Source organism: Peromyscus eremicus, chromosome X (genome assembly GCF_949786415.1).
Source record: "Peromyscus eremicus chromosome X, PerEre_H2_v1, whole genome shotgun sequence".
NCBI classification, from domain to species: Eukaryota; Metazoa; Chordata; class Mammalia; order Rodentia; family Cricetidae; genus Peromyscus; species Peromyscus eremicus.
The window spans coordinates 7,155,834-7,173,587 of NC_081439.1; the positions used below are offsets into that span (position 1 = coordinate 7,155,834).

At 38.8% G+C, this 17,754-nt stretch overlaps 1 protein-coding gene across 3 annotated transcripts in view; it reads left to right on the top strand.

Annotated features, from left to right (window-relative positions):
- The first annotated feature begins 391 nt into the window (after positions 1-391).
- The window catches only part of Cask (calcium/calmodulin dependent serine protein kinase), a 338,698-nt gene continuing 321,335 nt past the window's right edge, over positions 392-17,754 (top strand). For all 3 annotated transcript variants that reach the window (XM_059249986.1, XM_059249987.1, XM_059249988.1), the window contains exon 1: positions 392-622. In XM_059249986.1, the coding sequence (XP_059105969.1) occupies positions 564-622 (59 nt within the window). In that variant the 5' untranslated portion in view covers positions 392-563. The remainder of the gene's footprint in view (positions 623-17,754) is intronic.

Here is a 17,754-nt window from a genome sequence, read left to right on the forward strand (position 1 = left end):
ACTCGGGCGGGCGGCGGCGGCGGCGGGAGGAGGAGAAGGAGGAGGGAGCGTCTCTGCCGCCGCCTCCTGGTCCCCAGCGCCGATCAGCCGCCACCACCTCCCTTCGCGACGATCCTCCCTCCATGGTACTGTCGCGGCCCCCCCTGTAGCCCGAGCTGCCCCGCGCCGGAGCCGGTCTCGGGCAGAGGGAGCGGTCGCGGCCTCGCGGCCCGCGCGGGCTGACGAGCGGAGAGTGCGGCGCCTCGCGATCCCCGAGGGTCCGCACGCCCGGCAGCGCGGCGGCGAGCGACAGCGCCAAGAGCAGCGGGCGGGCGGGCGGCGCCGGGCCCGGGCCGCCCTCGCTCCCACGCCCCGGCCCCGCCGCCCGCGCCGGGGCGGCAGCCGGCGGAGGAAAGGCGCTGCAGTCTCCCGGCCTCGCGGCCCCAGTTGAGCTTCCTCTGCACTGAGGGCTTGCGGGTCCGGTGGAGAGGACGCGAGCCCGGAGCTCCGGGCACTGAGCTCTTGGGCGCCCCCAACCCAGTTTTCAGAACCCTCCACGCTGCGGCCACTGTCCCCTCCGGACCATGGCCGACGACGACGTGCTGTTCGAGGATGTGTACGAGCTGTGCGAGGTGATCGGCAAGTGAGTCTCCACTCGAGGGAGCGGGAGTGTGGAAAAATGCATTTCAGCGATGCCCGGGGCCTCCCGCACCCGCTCCGGGCCTGCCCCCTGCCCTCTCTCCCTCCCCTCTGCTTCCCTCGTCCTCTTCACCCTGGAGTATTTATAGACGTGTACCCGGGTCTCCTGCCAGGAGAGGGTCTGGGGGCTTCTCCGCCACCCGTGGAGGCCAACGAGCCCGGGTCGGCCACCCCATAAGGCGTGGGGCGGGCTCCCTGCATTTTATCTGACGGTTACACAGGGACGTGGCAGGACCGATTTTATAGTTGCTTCCTGGGAACAGTTGGGGTTATTGTTACCTTTCCTGTACCATAGACCTTTTACGAAAAGAGCAGCCTGCATTTCGTGTGCTTGTGTGGAGAGAGCGAGAGAGCGCGTCCAGGGTTTTTAATTGTGGGGTGTGTGTCTATTGTGCCAGGATATTAGACAGATGCCTTTGTGTTCACCCCATGCCCGGATTTAAGAGGGTCATTGAAGACGGGTGCGTCCAGTTTCAGCAAATTCTTCACCTGCCTTATACGAACGTAGAAAGAGTTAGGGGCACCCAAATTTTTAATGCCTCGTTATGCAATGACTGTACAATCAGTGCTCGAGGCTCCCTTCCACTGTTGTTGGGATGGTGGTTAGCGTGGTAGAGCCGTCTGCTTTGAGTCACCGGGCTGGTCTAAAATATAGAACTGACAGTCCAAATGCTCATCCTTTCATCTGTGTTGTATAATTACACTAGGGAAAAGCAGGGAATCAGATTAATCACAGTACTGATTGAGAATTAAATCTGCAGTTCCTCATCTAATTGTCCAGTCCTGAAATCTGTTTTGAATTGTTTCCTTTTCATTCTTGTCAAACAATATTCCAAGTGCACAATCCTGCTAATTTGCTTGTGAGGGAAATGCTGGCAATCTGAAGTTGATTTCCTAGCTCAGCGTGTAGTCTGTGGCTTTGGAAGTTGAGATAAGATTTAAGAGCGATTTTTGCTTATTTAATAGGGCTCATTAGATAGCTAGTATTGGAATATTTTACGTCGTTTTGGAAGCGGTGCTTTATTGTCTATTTTAAGGTCCACAGTTGGGAAATGAAACCAAGACAGAGCAGTTGGCTCTACCTCTTTTAAGTTGTCTGCAGTATACTCAGTTTCAATTTTTTGAGTACTGATAACTCATTTTTTTTCCTCCATATTGAGGTATTACATTGCTGCTCACAGGGTGAAATTGTGGGTTGAGCTTGCTACACTCTTTCCATACGTAGATCCAAACGCTTCGAGGACGCATTACTCCTTGCCCCATTGTTCAATGGCCAGCCTGTCTGTTAGGAGGAAGATGTCCAAATGTGTCTGGTAGAGTCGTGGATGTGCCCTAGAGCAGCGCTGTCCAAAGCTATCTAATGAGAGCCACGTGTAATGTATAATTTTCTAGTAGCCACATTAGAACGATTTCAAACAAAAAGGTGCAATTAATTTTAGTAAAATATTTATTTAATACACTACATCTGAATTAGTGATTTCAGCATGAAATTTTTTTGCAATGCTGTGCATGTTTCATACTAAGTCATTGAAATCCAATGTGTGTTTTATACAGCACATCTCAATTCTGACGCTAAGCTGAATTTTCCCCAGAACTACTTGATCTGTATTTAGGTCTCATAAAATTTGAATGTGCAAAAGTAGATTCACATACTCAAGTTGTTCCAAACATACATAAAAGTTTTCCAGTAACTGAATTTACTATTTCTAAATTTTAATCAATTAAGCAAAATGCAAAATTTATTGCCTGAGTTGGATTAGCCACATTTTAAGTGCTTAATAGCCACAATCGACGACGACCACATTTCTAGAGAAAAAATATCAAAAATCTCCATTTCTTCATTGTTAAGAGCACACAAAGAAGGTAAATTAGATGTTTTTCAAGACCACCCAAATGACCATGTGTGAGTGAGTGATATTTGTTGTATCTTAGTTATAGCTGTTGTAAGTGAGCCTGCAGTTGATCCTTGGAAAATGTGGAATTAAGATGCTTGCATATATTATGATGTTGGAAAATAGCCATCATTGAATCAATTTTGGTGACTGGTTCTGATTCCTTCAGGTCTGAAAGGATGACAGTGTGATTGATCCCTTTGGATTTTGAAAAGTGGTCAGCTTTGTGTTAGTGGTCTTTATTGTGCTGACTTAAAATTGCTAAAATATTTTCAGAAGACACCCCTGGTAGAATTAAGTTGATCTGTTCTGTTGTTTTGCAGCTGCATAAGGAGGAAGAACAAGCTAATTTTGAGATGCTAGGTAGTCAGTGGCTGCCTGCACTTTTGTGAACTGTGAGATTTCATTCCCATTCTACAAATCTGACTTGGATTCATTATTTCAAGAAATGGCATTTTATAAATGACAAGATAGTCTCAGCGTTAAAGAATGTAATGATAGTGTTCCTTACGCTGTGCAAAGGTTGAAGGTTTCTCCAGTAAATTGTGTCAGTATATATTGATCCTGAAATTGAAATTCATTTAAGATTTTTTTTTTTGCAGGGACCTTGACAGCATACATTTAAACTAAGGATTTGTTCAATTATGAGCTTAAACAGAAAGGCCTTGCAGATCATCATTCATCCTGAAAATCTTTTTGTTGATTTCTATCCAGACTCTACAGAATTTTGATTTTCTTTCATATGAAATTAGCATCATGAATTGTGTTCGTGCCACAATGTCTTAATAGTTTTAAAATTTCACTAAGGCTCTTTAAAATAGATTTCGGTTTTCAAGACATATTGGCCACCTACTCACTCCTTTGCCCACCTATCCACCTACTCACTCATCCTCTATGAGCTAGGCATTATTGGTGGTGTCAAGGATATTTCCAGTTTGTTTGTTTGTTTATTGAGATAGGGCCTCACTAATGTAGCCCTGGCTGGCGTGGAGCTTGTTATGTAGATGGGACTGCTCTTAACTCACAGGAGAGATCTGAGTGCTGGGATTAAAGGTGTGTGCCACCACACTTGGCTTTAATTCCAATGTAATAGACCCCCAACCTTAGGTGTCTTTTTCTTGGTTAAGAACATGACTCAAGGTAGGGAGGTTTGTGGGGAGATGCTATTTGGATTATATTTTCTTTGTAGTTGTTGCAACCTTTACTGTTGCTAAAGCTATTTTTGAAAGAATCATATATCTTCACTATAAAGATTGGAAAGATGCCATTTCTCTTTAAAAAATTAAAACTCCCTCTGGTTTTTTTTTTTTTTGAAAGTGCAAAAACTCTTCAATGCCTCTTGTTTCCATAACATTTTTCATATGGCATCTTTAAAGTTATTGAAGTAAATTCAGTTACAATCCCAAACTTCCTTTTTTGTTTGTTTTTGTTTTTGAGACAGGGTCTTACTATGTCTAGCCCAGGCTGGCCTCAGACTCACAGATATCTACCTGCCTCTGCCTCTTACACGCTGGGATTGATTGTACAGTACTACCACACCCATCTAGTTCCCAAACTTCTTATCCTAACAAATGTAGCAATTACTAGAAAGAAAAGGTATTATGCAAATACAAATTAATGATTAATTTGTGTCATAACTGTCCCTTTTGCAGATTTATAGTTTTATAGTAAATGTAAAACCAGTAATAGTATATGAAAGAAGTTTTAAAACAGTTCATTTAAATTAAAACATAAAAAACCCACCATCTTTCTGGCAGAAGCAGTGTTTTTGAAAGAGGATCACACGATGTACAGTTTTGAACTTGTATAGGATGAAGATTTGTCCTGGATTTTAAGATGTTTGGGAACCTGTAACTTCTGCCTCTCCTACTCTGCTAAGACAGACTAAACTTGGAATGATGCAGCATGACCCTTGCTCAAGGATGACCTGCAGGTTTGCCCGGCCTGCTGTATTTGCTTACACCCCAAGAGCACTTGTCATATTTAATTACAGTTACTTATTTATGGTCTCTCTACCTGGCGAATAGGTAGCTTCTGGAAGGCAGGGGAATATATAACACACATCTTTCTCCATTGCTAAACACACTGCCTGCAATGTAAGAGTCACTCATTAGGTGTGGAATAAATGGAGTAGTGTTAATAAAATCACATTTAAAGACAAAAAGTCGATTTATCAACCTTGGAGTAACTAGTGTACCAAAAGGCTGAATTAGTTTAAAGTAGTAGTGCTCTACCTGGCTGCATATTAGAACTGTCAGGGGAGCTTTTAAAAATGATCAGTGCCAGGGCCCTGTGACAGAGGCAGAATCTCTGGGACAGACATGTCAGGTATTTTTTTAAAACGAAATGAATCTTGTGTGAAGAGTCACTATTTTAAAACTTACCTGATATATGAAGCATTCTGGAACTAGCTTTTTAGAGGATTAAAATTTTTACAAAGTAGAGTAAATATATTTTGTAATGCATTTAAGCTACCAGACCAAAACATGGATTTTTATCTTCTATGCACTTCTGTCTCTGAGGCTGTTGTGTAAGAATTTAGTTTCAGCCTGTGTTTGGCTTTGGTTTCATGGGCCTTTTAAGATTCACATTGATTTATGACACTCGTCTAATGCTAACATGGTGATTGTCTGATGTTGAGAACAACACAGAACAACGATTGCTTCAATAACCATTGATGATAGTTTTCTACTACAATGGCTTAATTTAATAAGAAATTCATTAATTTAGTATGGATTGTTTGCACAAACATTTGATTAAAAGAGAATGGTTAAGTTACTTGCATACTTTAAGTTCTGTACCTGTGACTACAGTAATGCAATTTGCCAGAGAATTGAGTTAAATGCAGTCTTATGTAAATACTGGGTTAATAATATATAAAATATGTGATTAAGCATAGAGGGAAAAATCAGCTTTACTGATTTGTACTAATCACTCTGGATTTCTCATGTATTGATTATCTCAGTGATTTGGAGTTCTAGTACCTCAGGGGGAATGTTACATCATATAGAAGAACCTTTCTGAAAATTTAAGTAGACACTGTACATAAACTAGTTTTTAATGTTAGGAAAAGGTCATGTGTACGTCTGAATGATTTTAAAAATTTACAAAAGCAAGTAGTGTTACAAGAAAAAAGAACATGATCACAGCAATAGCCGTGTAGTAAGGCAAATGAAACACACAGTCACCAGCTACATTTCTAAGAATCTAGATAATTCCAACACTTGAGATTCAGCTGCCCTTCCATAGAAGACAACCTACAAAATTTTGAGACAAGTAAGGTCTTATTCCTGAGCAGTTGGTTCTGGAGCCCTCTTGGGGGGAAGTGAGCTCTTCAGTTACTTATATATATCACTTTATTGTAGATTTTTAGCAGTTGCTTTAGGAATTGTCATTTGCAACTTCTTCCTAAGTGTTTCATGTGGATTTCTTTAACTTCCACAATGGAAACATACTTTGTGTACATTTTTGACATGTACAGTTCACCTTCCATTTTCCTCTTGTGTATATAAGCTTCACACAATGGACTATATTTCTAATTTCCTTTAAATTGTGTTCTTAGATATTTCCTTTACATTGAAAGTTCTTGCATTTCTATTTATAGCTATGATCAATACATTGTAGAAATAGGTATACCACATTGCTTTGAGATTGTGCTTGAATGGTTGTCTTTTTGTAAATGTTTTATACTTTAACCACCTTTAAGGGAACTTTAACACAATAAGTTTTAAAATAAATAATGTTTTATAACCTAATGACTATTTGGCAAAGGACATTGACTCATCTTTCTAATATTAGGCATTTTACATGTATCATCTCATTTAATTTAACCCTTTTACAGAGAAGACTGAGCACAAGAGGTGGTGAGGTGTAATCTGGCCAAGATCACATGGGATCTGCTTCTAAAGATTGTTCCTTTCGGCCACATTCTACTGGTGATTCAGGTTGTGAAAAAGACTGCATTGGACTTCTTTAAAATAAGACTGATTTTCAGTTTGCAAATGTATTACTATAAAAGATGATTACTATAAAAGATGTACTTTCCAGTTACATTTCTCACCTCTTTGGTACAATATATATTCCTTCTTTCATTGCTTCTTTTTTCACTTGCTCTATGATAGTGATTCTCAACCTGTGGGTCATGACCCCTTTGAGAGTTAAATGACCCTTTCATAGGGGTTGTATATCAGATCTCCTACATATCAGAAATTTACATTACAATTCATAACAGTAGCAGAATTATAGTTATGAAGTAATAATGAAAATAATTTTATTGTTGAGGGTCACAACATGAGGAACTGTATTAAAGGGTCGCAGCATTAGGAAGGTTGGGGAACCACTGCTCTGTAATGAAATATTATTTACCAGACTAACTGATAAATCTGTGTATTCTTTAGCAGTGGAAATAAGGAATCTTGACCATCTGTCCAAAATATAATTGGTTTTGAAACGTTCTTCATCCCCTTTACTCTTGAAGTGTTTTTTTTTTTCCAGACTAATTATTTTACATTTCTGAGCTAGAAGTAGTGAGGTTTTCAGAAATAGGCATTTGTTGGAGGGTAGAATAGGGTGATTTCTTTTGTATTTTGATTTTGAAAACCATGTCCTAAACTGCAGCTTCTGAATCTGTCACAGCTGGTCACCCGCACTGTTCAATTAAGTAGTCAAAAGGCTACTTTTGTACAGTTACCACTGTAGAGCAAAGTGCCTGTCACCAGCCACCAAGCTGATGAGATGTTCTGCTTTCACATTTTGGGGCTTCTATTTTAGTTGCAAATTTTTAATATAGATTTCTTTATCACTGTATTTGTGTTGTACATTTTTGATTACTAGCTTTTAAGTAAAATAGTTGGATTTTCTCAAAACAATGCCATTTTTGTTCTCTTGCGTGTGTATGACCATAAATTAGATGGAAGCCTTTCATTGAGTGACAAAGTAAATATTTGATCCTTTAAGTTTTACTTTAAGTTCTTGGTATTTATCACACAAATGTTGTTTTCTAAAATTATTCCACTATAGAGCTCTTAATTCTTTCTAGTAACAAGAATTCTTGGATAGTATGCTCCTCCCCTCTCCTTTCTCAGCCTCTTTCCCTCCCCTTCTAAATTTTAATTAATTGTTCATCTAGTCACAATAGCAAATGGTTATTTAATTGTACTTAAGCCAATATATGTTTTGTATCTAGGTATACATTTTTTTCATTTTAGCTTCTTGTGTTATTAGGTACCTGTACATTCTGTTTTTAACCAGATTTCATATTTCTTTTAGTATAGCTTTTTGGCTTTATAAACGTTATTGTGATTATTTTAATCATGTACAGTAAGTGATTCGTACTCATCCTCTGTCCCTCCATTCTTTCTTCTCTCTCCCCTGTGGTTTCTTCTCCAAAATATACTATATTGCTAGGCATGGTGGGGCACACCTATAATTCTAGAACTTGAGAAATAGAGTCAGGAGGAACAGGAGTTCAAGACTAGTCTCAGCCTCACTGAATTTGAGGCCACCCTGGGCTACATGAGATCCTGTCTCAAAATAAACAACAATAATCTCTCTTCTCTCTCTCTTTCTCTCTCTCTCTCTCTCTCTCTCTCTCTCTCTCTCTCTCTCTCTCTCTCTCTCCCCCCTCTCTCCCTCTCTCCCTCCCCCTCTCTCTCTCTCTCACACACACACACACACACACACACACACACACACACACACAAGTTGAATATGTATTTTGGTGTATGTCAATCTAAGATGGGATTGTTGTCATTTGTGCTGGTTAGTTTTTGTCACTGTGACACCAACTAGAGTTATCTGGGAAGAGGGAACCTCAACTAAGGAATGCCTTCATCAGACTGGCCTGTAGGAATACCTGTGGGGTACTTTCTGGATTAATGATTGATGTGGGAGGGCTTAGCTCAAGTGGGTGATGCCATTCCTGGCAGGTGGTCCTGGGTTGTATAAGAAAGCAGACTGAGCTAGCCAGTAAGCAGCTTTTCTTTATAGTACCTGCCTCTGCTCCTGTTTGAGTTCCTCCTTGACTTCCCTCAATGATGGATTGTGACTGGAACATGTAAACCAAATAAACCCTTTCCTCCCCCAAGTTGCTTTTGGTCCATGTTTGATTGCAGCAACAGAAAACAAACTAGGACATCACTTAACCATATGTAGATTTTACTGCTTATTAAATGAACGGAGGGTTTATTCAGTTACAGAGGTGTCTACCTCTGCTATATTATGCAGATAGCCAATGTTTCACTGCTCCTTCATGTGTTCACATTTGTGCTTTAAAGAAATATAGTTTTTTTAGCCTTCCTGCTTATCTTATTGTTTCCTCTGAATATATGATTCCATTGCTTTGTGGCTTGTAAGGCAGCCAGTCCCCTAAGATCTGATCTAGTCACCTTTAGGCACAGTGTAGCCATTTTCTTCTTTATAGAAGGAATGATATCTATTTCACAAGCCTATGTGCATAGATTAGTGATTAAAAGTGCAACATAAGTGTTTTTTATTTGTAGAATGTCTCTGCCATACTCAAATTTCTTTTGGCAGTTATGAACATAAGTTTCAACAATTTTCAGATGTGTACTTTCTCAGTGCTAAACACATGCTCTGTTATATAAATAATATAGTGAAATGAACATCCTTTCCTACTGTGTAGGTAAAATCATCAGAGATGTTAGTATCTATTCATTCATTTGTAGCTGTGAAGCCATGAGCAAATTAGTTAACATCTCTGATCATTAATTTCTTTGCCTGTAAAATGAAAACGATAGTATATTCTTCTTAGGGAGATTATGAGGATTAGATATTACATCTATGGAAATGTCTATATGTTTTTATTTTAGTTGCATTATTATTATTCAGCAAACACTTGGATTCTCTAGCCTCAAGGAGCTCTGTATCAATAAAAGAGAAATGTTTAATTTAGACCATATCTCAGTAGTTCCTGAATTCTGATAAGGCAAGAGTCACAGCTGTCTTGCTCACACTGCTGTCTCTGCAAAGTTCTTTACCCAGCATGCAGAAAGTCTGCAGTAGTTATTGAATGAGTGTATTAAGGGGAAATCCAGAGACAGCATGACACCTAGCAGGAAAATAAAGTTGAGGAAATCTTTGTAGAGGACATGGAACTTGAAAGGTTTGTTAGTCTTCTCCTTAGGTAATTTTTGAAATGTTAGGCCTGTTTCCTCATTTCTAAGAAGGAGTAGAGGAATTCAGGTAAAGGAACTCTAATAACTCTTAGGAAAGTTTTAAAAATATATTCAAGAGCATTTAGTGTCTTTTAGCAAAAATTGTTATGTACTAGCAAAGATACTCTTTGAGTCTACAGGTTTTCATAATTTACTTGTAAATGTGTCCTAGGCTGTAGTTTTACAGTGCTGTAAAAAGCACCAAAGATTTTGTTAAAAGAGAGAGTTTTGTATCACACTTTTGCATTTGGATATTTGGTAAAATATTAATTCTTCATAATGTGAGATTTCATGAGGAAAAAAGGAAAATCTAGGACTGGTGAGATGGCTCGGAGGTAAAGTACTTGCTACTAAGCCTGACGGCCTGAGTTTGATTCCTGCTGGGACTCACATGGTAGAAGGAGAGAACCAATTCCTGCAAGTTGTTCTCTGGTGTGTGTACACATATACATACAATACAAATTGTGGTATTTTTTTAAAAGAAAAGGAAAACCCCATGATATGTATTTAAAAAATAGCTATATACAAGATTTGTTAAATTTATAGTGTAGTAGTTTCTCAAATTTTGTTATGACAGCAATTTCATATCTTAACTGAGGACAAATGAGACAGAAAGACCCTAAAATTGTAGTCTGTGAAAGATTGGCCACGGACTCTAAATTACCCAAATGCACACTCTGTAAGAATGATCATCATGTTGAAGAGGGTGGTCTACTTAGACCACTTCTATGGAAATAGGTTTTCTTCGGAGGAGAGTTAAAGGGGTCTTTTCCTATGATCCTTGGACAGTGTTGTTTATATTGCATCATTTAGGTTAGAAGTTTCACTGGCTCTCCCTTTCTCCCTTAACTCATTAGTTTAAAAGGAGATTGTCTGACTTTATTTGTATATGAATAACTTCCTGTAGTCTACTTAGGCTTAATATCATCTTAATTAGGCTGTAGCCCTAACAGTATAATATGACATTAAATTTGAGATTATCCTTTTTTTTTGAGACAGGATCTCAACTATGTAGACCAGGCTGGCCTTATTCACAGACACCCACATATCTCTGCTTCCTGATTGTTGGGACAAAGGCATGGGCCACCATGCCCACCTTGATATTATTGTTTTTAAAAAGAGTAATTTCGGGGTTGGGGATTTAGCTCAGTGGTAGAGCGCTTGCCTAGCAAGCGCAAGGCTCTGGGTTCGGTCCTCAGCTGGGGGGCGGGGGAGTAATTTCCTTTTATGAGTAGCTATGTGAGTGCTGGGAACTGAACTAGGATCCTCTGCAGGAGTAGCGTGTGCTCTTAACCAGTGGGCCATCACTCCAGCATGATTATCTTTTTAATAAATATTTTCTTTTAAATTAAATTACTTGTAATTAGATGCTTGTAAAATAAGCAGTAAGCTGTTTTCACTGAGAATTCTTACGTATATTTCACATGAATTTAAAAAAAGTCGTACTATTCAGATAACAGGTCAGATTGAGAATATATTTAGCTCACACTATAATCAACATATTTTTAACGTATGCTAAGATGTGAGGAAAAAATCTTTACTAATAGTGCATGCTGTGAGCTATGCTTTTTTTTTTCTTAAAAAGCTTTCTTGCAATGGATGCATCTACAAAATGCTCTCACACTTGAGGCTCAGGGCACATTGAGGAAGGAGTGAGAAGATTGTAAGAGCCAGAGATAAGTGAGGTTGTGTCTCCTAGTATTATCAGAAGCCACACTCATAAGTCTCACCAACATGACTGCCCAAATGTTAGCTAAACAAGGATGACACCAATGAGCATGCCAGACTGGATGGAGAGAAAGCCCATGAGGCCTCAGCCCTGCACAAAGAACTGTAGACAACTGAGGAACACTGGGAGTGAGAGAGGTGGCCCTCCTCAGGGAAGAGCACACCAAATGGTTGTCCAGTGCCAACCAGTGAGCCCTGAAAACACACATACAGGTAGCGTTATACAGACTGAGCAGGTTCAATTTAGGAATATATCTGTGTATGTGTTATATATACACACACATATATATACACATATATATATACACGTATGTATGTATGTATATGTATATACATACGTGTATATACCTGCATACAATAACCATTAGTGAAGAAAAGAGGCCATGAATTTAAAGGAGAGTGGGGAGGAGTATATGGGAGGTTTTGGAGGGAGGAAATGGAAAGGAGAAATGTTATAATTATAGTCTCAAACATTTTTTAAGAAGATTTCTCTCATGGCAATTAAACTGATCTGTGAAAATGTCTATTCATGTGAAAATGCTTTGTTATCATCATTGCAGAAAAAGCCTGGAAATCTGAAGAGGAAGCATTCAAGGCTTGCTGCTACACCTTTTAGATTCTCAACAATAATATTTCTTCTGTGGTTGAGTGTTCCCATTATACTGCTGGATCATGCTTCATATTCTGTGACCTGTAAGCAGGTTTAGTGGGCTTTAGTTGACATCTGGAACCTCAGGTTTCTTGGTTTGACTTACCCTGTTGGCTTCAGTATTAGGCTTACAAATATGAATATGGACTTGATGGCCTCATTAGCACATTTTCCCTCATTTCCAGATCCATTTCTAGACAGAGAGAACTGTAAGTTGGATTTTGGGGAAAATGCAATTTAGTAATTGTCAATCTAGGCATGATGGCTCATTCCTGCAATTCCAGCACTTGAGAGGCTGAGACAGGAGGATTATTGTAAATTCAAGGCTAGACTGGGTTACAGAGTAAGAACCTCTCTTAAAATGCACCCCTCTAAAAAAGGCCAAGAGAAATAAGTATTCCAAAGAAACTTTATTTCTAAAATTATTTGTTTGTTTGTTTGTTTGTTTGCTTATTTATTTGGCAGGGTCTCCTTGGCTGGCCTGGAACTCACTATATAGACCAGGCAGACCTTAGACTCACAGAAATTTATCTCTCTCACATTCTTGAGTGCTGAAAAGGCATATGCCACCATGCCTGTTGGAAAATTATTAAATAATAGTTCACAAGACATCAGTATTTGGATTATTTTCTTCTATTTCTTCATCTTATAAAAGAAGAATGGGGAGCTGGAGTGATGGCTCAGCAGTTAAGAGAGCTTGCTGTTCTTGCAGAGGACCCAAGTGCTGTTCCCAGCACCCATGTTGAGCATCTCACAAGTGCCTCTAATTCCAGCTCCAGGGGATCCAGTGCTATCTTTTGGTCTCTGTGAATAACTGAATGCACATGGCATACATGTACATACACACACATACAGGCTCATAAAGCAAAAGCAACTGGCATTGCTGGTTTTATGAGATTCTTATGAGCATAAGATGGCGTGATTTTCAAAAAATTTTAAATTGCCCTATACATTATATAAGTTTTGTTGAAGCACATCTACTTAGAAATGGGCTTTGTTGAATTTTCTTTGATGATTTACCTTTCAAAAAAGTATGTGAGTGTGTGTGTGTGTGTGTGTGCGCGTGTGTTGAGTGGCCACAGTGCATATGTGGAGGTCAGAGGACAGCTTGTATGATTGGGTTCTTTCTTTCCACCCTGTTTGTTGGTCTCAGTGATCCAACCCAAGTTGTAAGGCTGGTGCAGTGAGTACCTTTACACACATCTTGCTGGGTTCCGCCTTTGTCTTTAAACTGATTTTGTGTTGTCTTTATGAGCATTACATAATATGCTTTGCCTCTTAGGTAGGACTTAGAACATATTAAGTCAAACTGTTGACTATCTGAAGGTGAAGTATGTTTTTTTTACTGATGGAGCAATAATAAATTTACACTGTAGTCAAAGCAAAGAGAAGCCGGCAGTGATGGCGCATGCCTTTAAATCCCAGCACTCGGAAGGCAGAAGCAGGTTGATCTCTGTGAGTTCAAGGCCAGCCTGGTCTACAAAGTGAGTTCCAGGAAAGGCACAAAGCTACACAGAGAAACCCTGTCTCGAAAAACCAAAAAAGTATTTTGGTTGAACTTTCAAATTTGGAACTTCACATGAGAAACATTTGTGTCCAATTACATTTGAACTTAGACTCTTCAACATCTGGTTAGCCTGTAAGGAAGAATTTAAGCATTCTAGGAATGTATTAGAAATGCAGATCTCGCTGGGCGGTGGTGGCACACACCTTTAATCCCAGCACTTGGGAGGCAGAGCCAGACAGGCACCAAAACTACACAGAGAAACCCTGTCTTGGGGGGCGGGACGGGGAGAAAGGCAGATATCAGGCCTCACCTTGACCTATCAGATCAGAAACTATAGGGGAATGGAATACCACTATCACTGTTTTAACAAGCCCTCCAAGAGAATTCTGATGCACACCAAATTTGGAGAACTACCCTCTTAGAACCCTGAATCAGTAAATGATGGTCTATAGCCTAAATTGGTTCACTACCTGTTTATTGTCTATGGCTGCTTTTTATGCTGTAGGCAGAATTGAGTAGTTATGTAGGACCATTGTCCATAGAGCCTCAACTATTTGTTATTTGGTCCTGTAAACAAAAAGCTCACTGATCCCTGCTTGAGATGGAATCTTATTATTGTTTCTTTGTGAGTAGTTAAAATCATTATGTGGATACCCTTGTCTGCCTTTACATATGACCCTCATATTTCTACAAGCTCATTTGTCTCTCTAATATCAACTTATTAACTCAATGACTAATGTTCTACATTGCCCTTTTTGTGCTTGGTAATAGTAAGTTAGAAAATAGGACTTAACTAAGTGATACTGAGCTATCTTCTGAGTTTGTTTTGATTCATGATTTATCCCAGACAATGGACATGACTGAAATACGCTTTTAGTTTTTTAGACTTTTTCAGTCAACTTAATTCATACCTTTTGCCCTACTTACTCATCCCAGTGGTGAGATACAAAGAGAGAGATACAGACAAAGACAAGTACACAGAATGTGGTCATTCAGGTCTATTGCCCAAGGCAGCCTATCTGTCAGATAATTTGAGTTTTACAGTTTCCTCAAAATAGTGTTGGAAATGAAGATTTTTAAAAATTATTTATGGCGATGACTAAAAGGTGAACTCTTTACAAGAAGGTAGTGGTATAATTTTCCCGACAGTACAATCCACCCACAGGAATCATCTGAACAACCCCATCTTTTCTGTTTTATCTACCTGAAATAGAGGTCAGGGGTGGATGATGATAAAAGTTTGGTAAATCGTACTATGCTTTAGGTAAGAGGAATGATCTGGTGGTTTGTGCTGTGTTGTTGTGTCCTTGTGTACAGAGGTGTCTGGGACAGCCCTACAGATTCGGAAGTAAGCATCAGTAATTTTCCTCACTTCCTTGGCAGCCAGTTATGCTTGGGAGCTGAGTGTTCCTTTCAGAGAAGCAACTGCTGTAGATAAATTCTGCTGAATGTGTGTTTTGAACCATTTTCAAGGCTATAATGTTCAAATTCAAAATTTCTTAGTAGGCAAAGAATGTTTTTTAAGAATGATTATGCTGTAGTATCAGATAAGACTCATTATGAAATAGAGATTGCACCTTGGTCTCCAGGTAAGAAGTCTGTTTTCTTTTAGTACTAATATTTTCCTGCTTCAAAAGCATTTGAAGTCTCATGGTGCCTCTTTGAACACATTAGTAAACTTAGAATTGTATTGTAGATATTGAACATAATGGTAGATTCTTATCTAGTACTAATAACTAATTAGTTTCCCTAATTTTTGAGAACTTTCAAAGCATCGGGCTCTATACTAGGTACACCTTTTTCTAGACTTTGCATTGATTTGCCTTTCTTCTCTCCTTGCTGGATTATTAATTGTTCCACTAGGACCACTGAGTACAGTGCTTCTCAACCTTCCTAATGATGTGACCGTTTAACACAGTTCCTCATGTTGTGGTGACTGCAACCATAAAATTATTTTCATTGCTACTTCATAACTGTAATTTTACCACTGTTATGAATTGTAATGTAAATTTCTGTGTCCTCAGATGGTCTTAGGTGACCCCTGTGAAAGGGCCATTTAACACCCCCCCAAGGGGTCGCAACCCACAGATTGAGAACAGCTGATCTAGTGCAATCACCAAGGCTAGACTTGACTTTCAGTCAACTAACTAACCCCACCTGACCTTGAGCAAAGGTAGGGAGTATGGTAGCTGCTAGGATGCAGCTGTTTCCGGTTAGTCACTGTTAAATAAAACTCATTAAACTGTACTTTCCCCCCAAATGATTTCTAAATCGCCAGTGGACTCATGAAAAAGTGTCCACCATTAAGTCATTGAAAAATGCAAATAAGAAACAATAGTGACAGACACTACACTTAGGATGGCTAGAACGACAAAGGTGGGTGACTGTGCTTACACAGGTGGCCCCAGTTAAACTAAATGGGTCAGAAAACCAAAAGTCCTGAATCTGGGCAAAATGGTGAGAGTGAAGAAGGGTTCGCACGAATGGGAGGAGGACAAAAGAGAATGGGAGGAGAAAGTAACCAGAATGCCATATATATATATATATATATATATATATATATATATATATGAAATTGTCAAAGAACATACTTAATTGATTTGCAAAAGATGAATGATAACAAGATTGTAGATTTGTGAGAATATAAAATGGTACAGCCAATGTGGAAAATATGCTGTCAATTCTTCAAAAAGTTATAGTTTCATATGACCCAGCAATTCCACTACTAGGTATATAGCCAAGAGAATTATAAACTTATATTTGCATAAAACTCATAAATAAATTATAAGTATAAAATATTCATACTAATGTTATCCATAATAGTCAAGATGTATGAACAACCCCAGTCAGTGTTCACTGGTGAATGAACAGTTAAGAAAATGTGGTAATTGCACAGTGAAATATTATTTGGCCTTAAAAGGAGTGAAATATGTGTACTATTTTCAACATAGATTCCCTCTAAAACTTATGCTAAGTGAAAGAAACCAGACCAGAAATATCACATGATATATAATTTCATTTCTATGAAATTTCCAGAATAAATAAGTCTTTTGAGAGAGAAATTAAATTAGTGGTTACCAGGAGTTGTGAGGAGGACAGGCTGAAGAGTAACTGTAACTGGGCATGGGATTTCTTCTTTGGTCTCTGGAATAGTGCTTGCTCATCAGGGCACAACTTTGAGTATACTAAAGCCCAGCAAATTGTATACATTAGAAGAGTAAATTTTATGATCTCACTAAAAGCTGTCATTTTTTTTTAGTTTAGCTTCTTAGTCATATCAGCCGCATTTCACGTGTTCAGTAGCTTTATGTTGCTAATGGCTACATGTTGGTAGCACAAATTTAGATAATTCTTGTCATCACCCAAAGTTTTGTTAGATAGCACTGATCTAGAGGAACTGAAATTCTCAATTTGGGAACCCCCTCCAAAAAAACAACAAAAAACAAAAGAAAAGTCACAGTTTGTGAATCACAAAGAATGTGGAAGGGATTTGAAGAAATGTTGCTTTTAGAATACTTTTACTCCTTTTTGCTCTCTGACTAATCCATTAAGAGACCCCAGCCTATTTCCTATCATTCTCAAATAAATGTGGTAAATGCTATTATAGTTTATGTCTTAGAAGTGATGCAGTTGAGGCTTTACTGGGTATTAAGAGATTTTCATAGCTAGTAGGGGCCAAGCCAAGTTTCTAATTTAGGTTTTTAGTTTCTAGTCTAAGGAATTGTATTTTTTTCCACTTGTAGTTTCGTGATTTTCTTATCATCCATTTTTCTATTCTCATTGGAACTATTTGTAGTAGCATCATAATAGATGCTAATGTATATGTATGCACACACTTAGTGATATCATCTGTCTGAAATCACAATGCAAGTATCTCATCTTTTGTGATACTGTTTATACCCACAGTAACACTTTTTACTGTTCCCATTTCTGTAGTTAATTTCTAAATATTCCCCAATTAAAAGGTATTTATCCATTAAGGAAACAATTATCTACTGTGTCAGGCAACTTTGGGGGCCCTTGTTTCACCTGGTTGAGATTTGTAGGACATCCTAAGATATAAACAAGAGTACTGACAAGATTATTGTTTGTGATACTGTGACACATTGAGACCCATCCATAGTG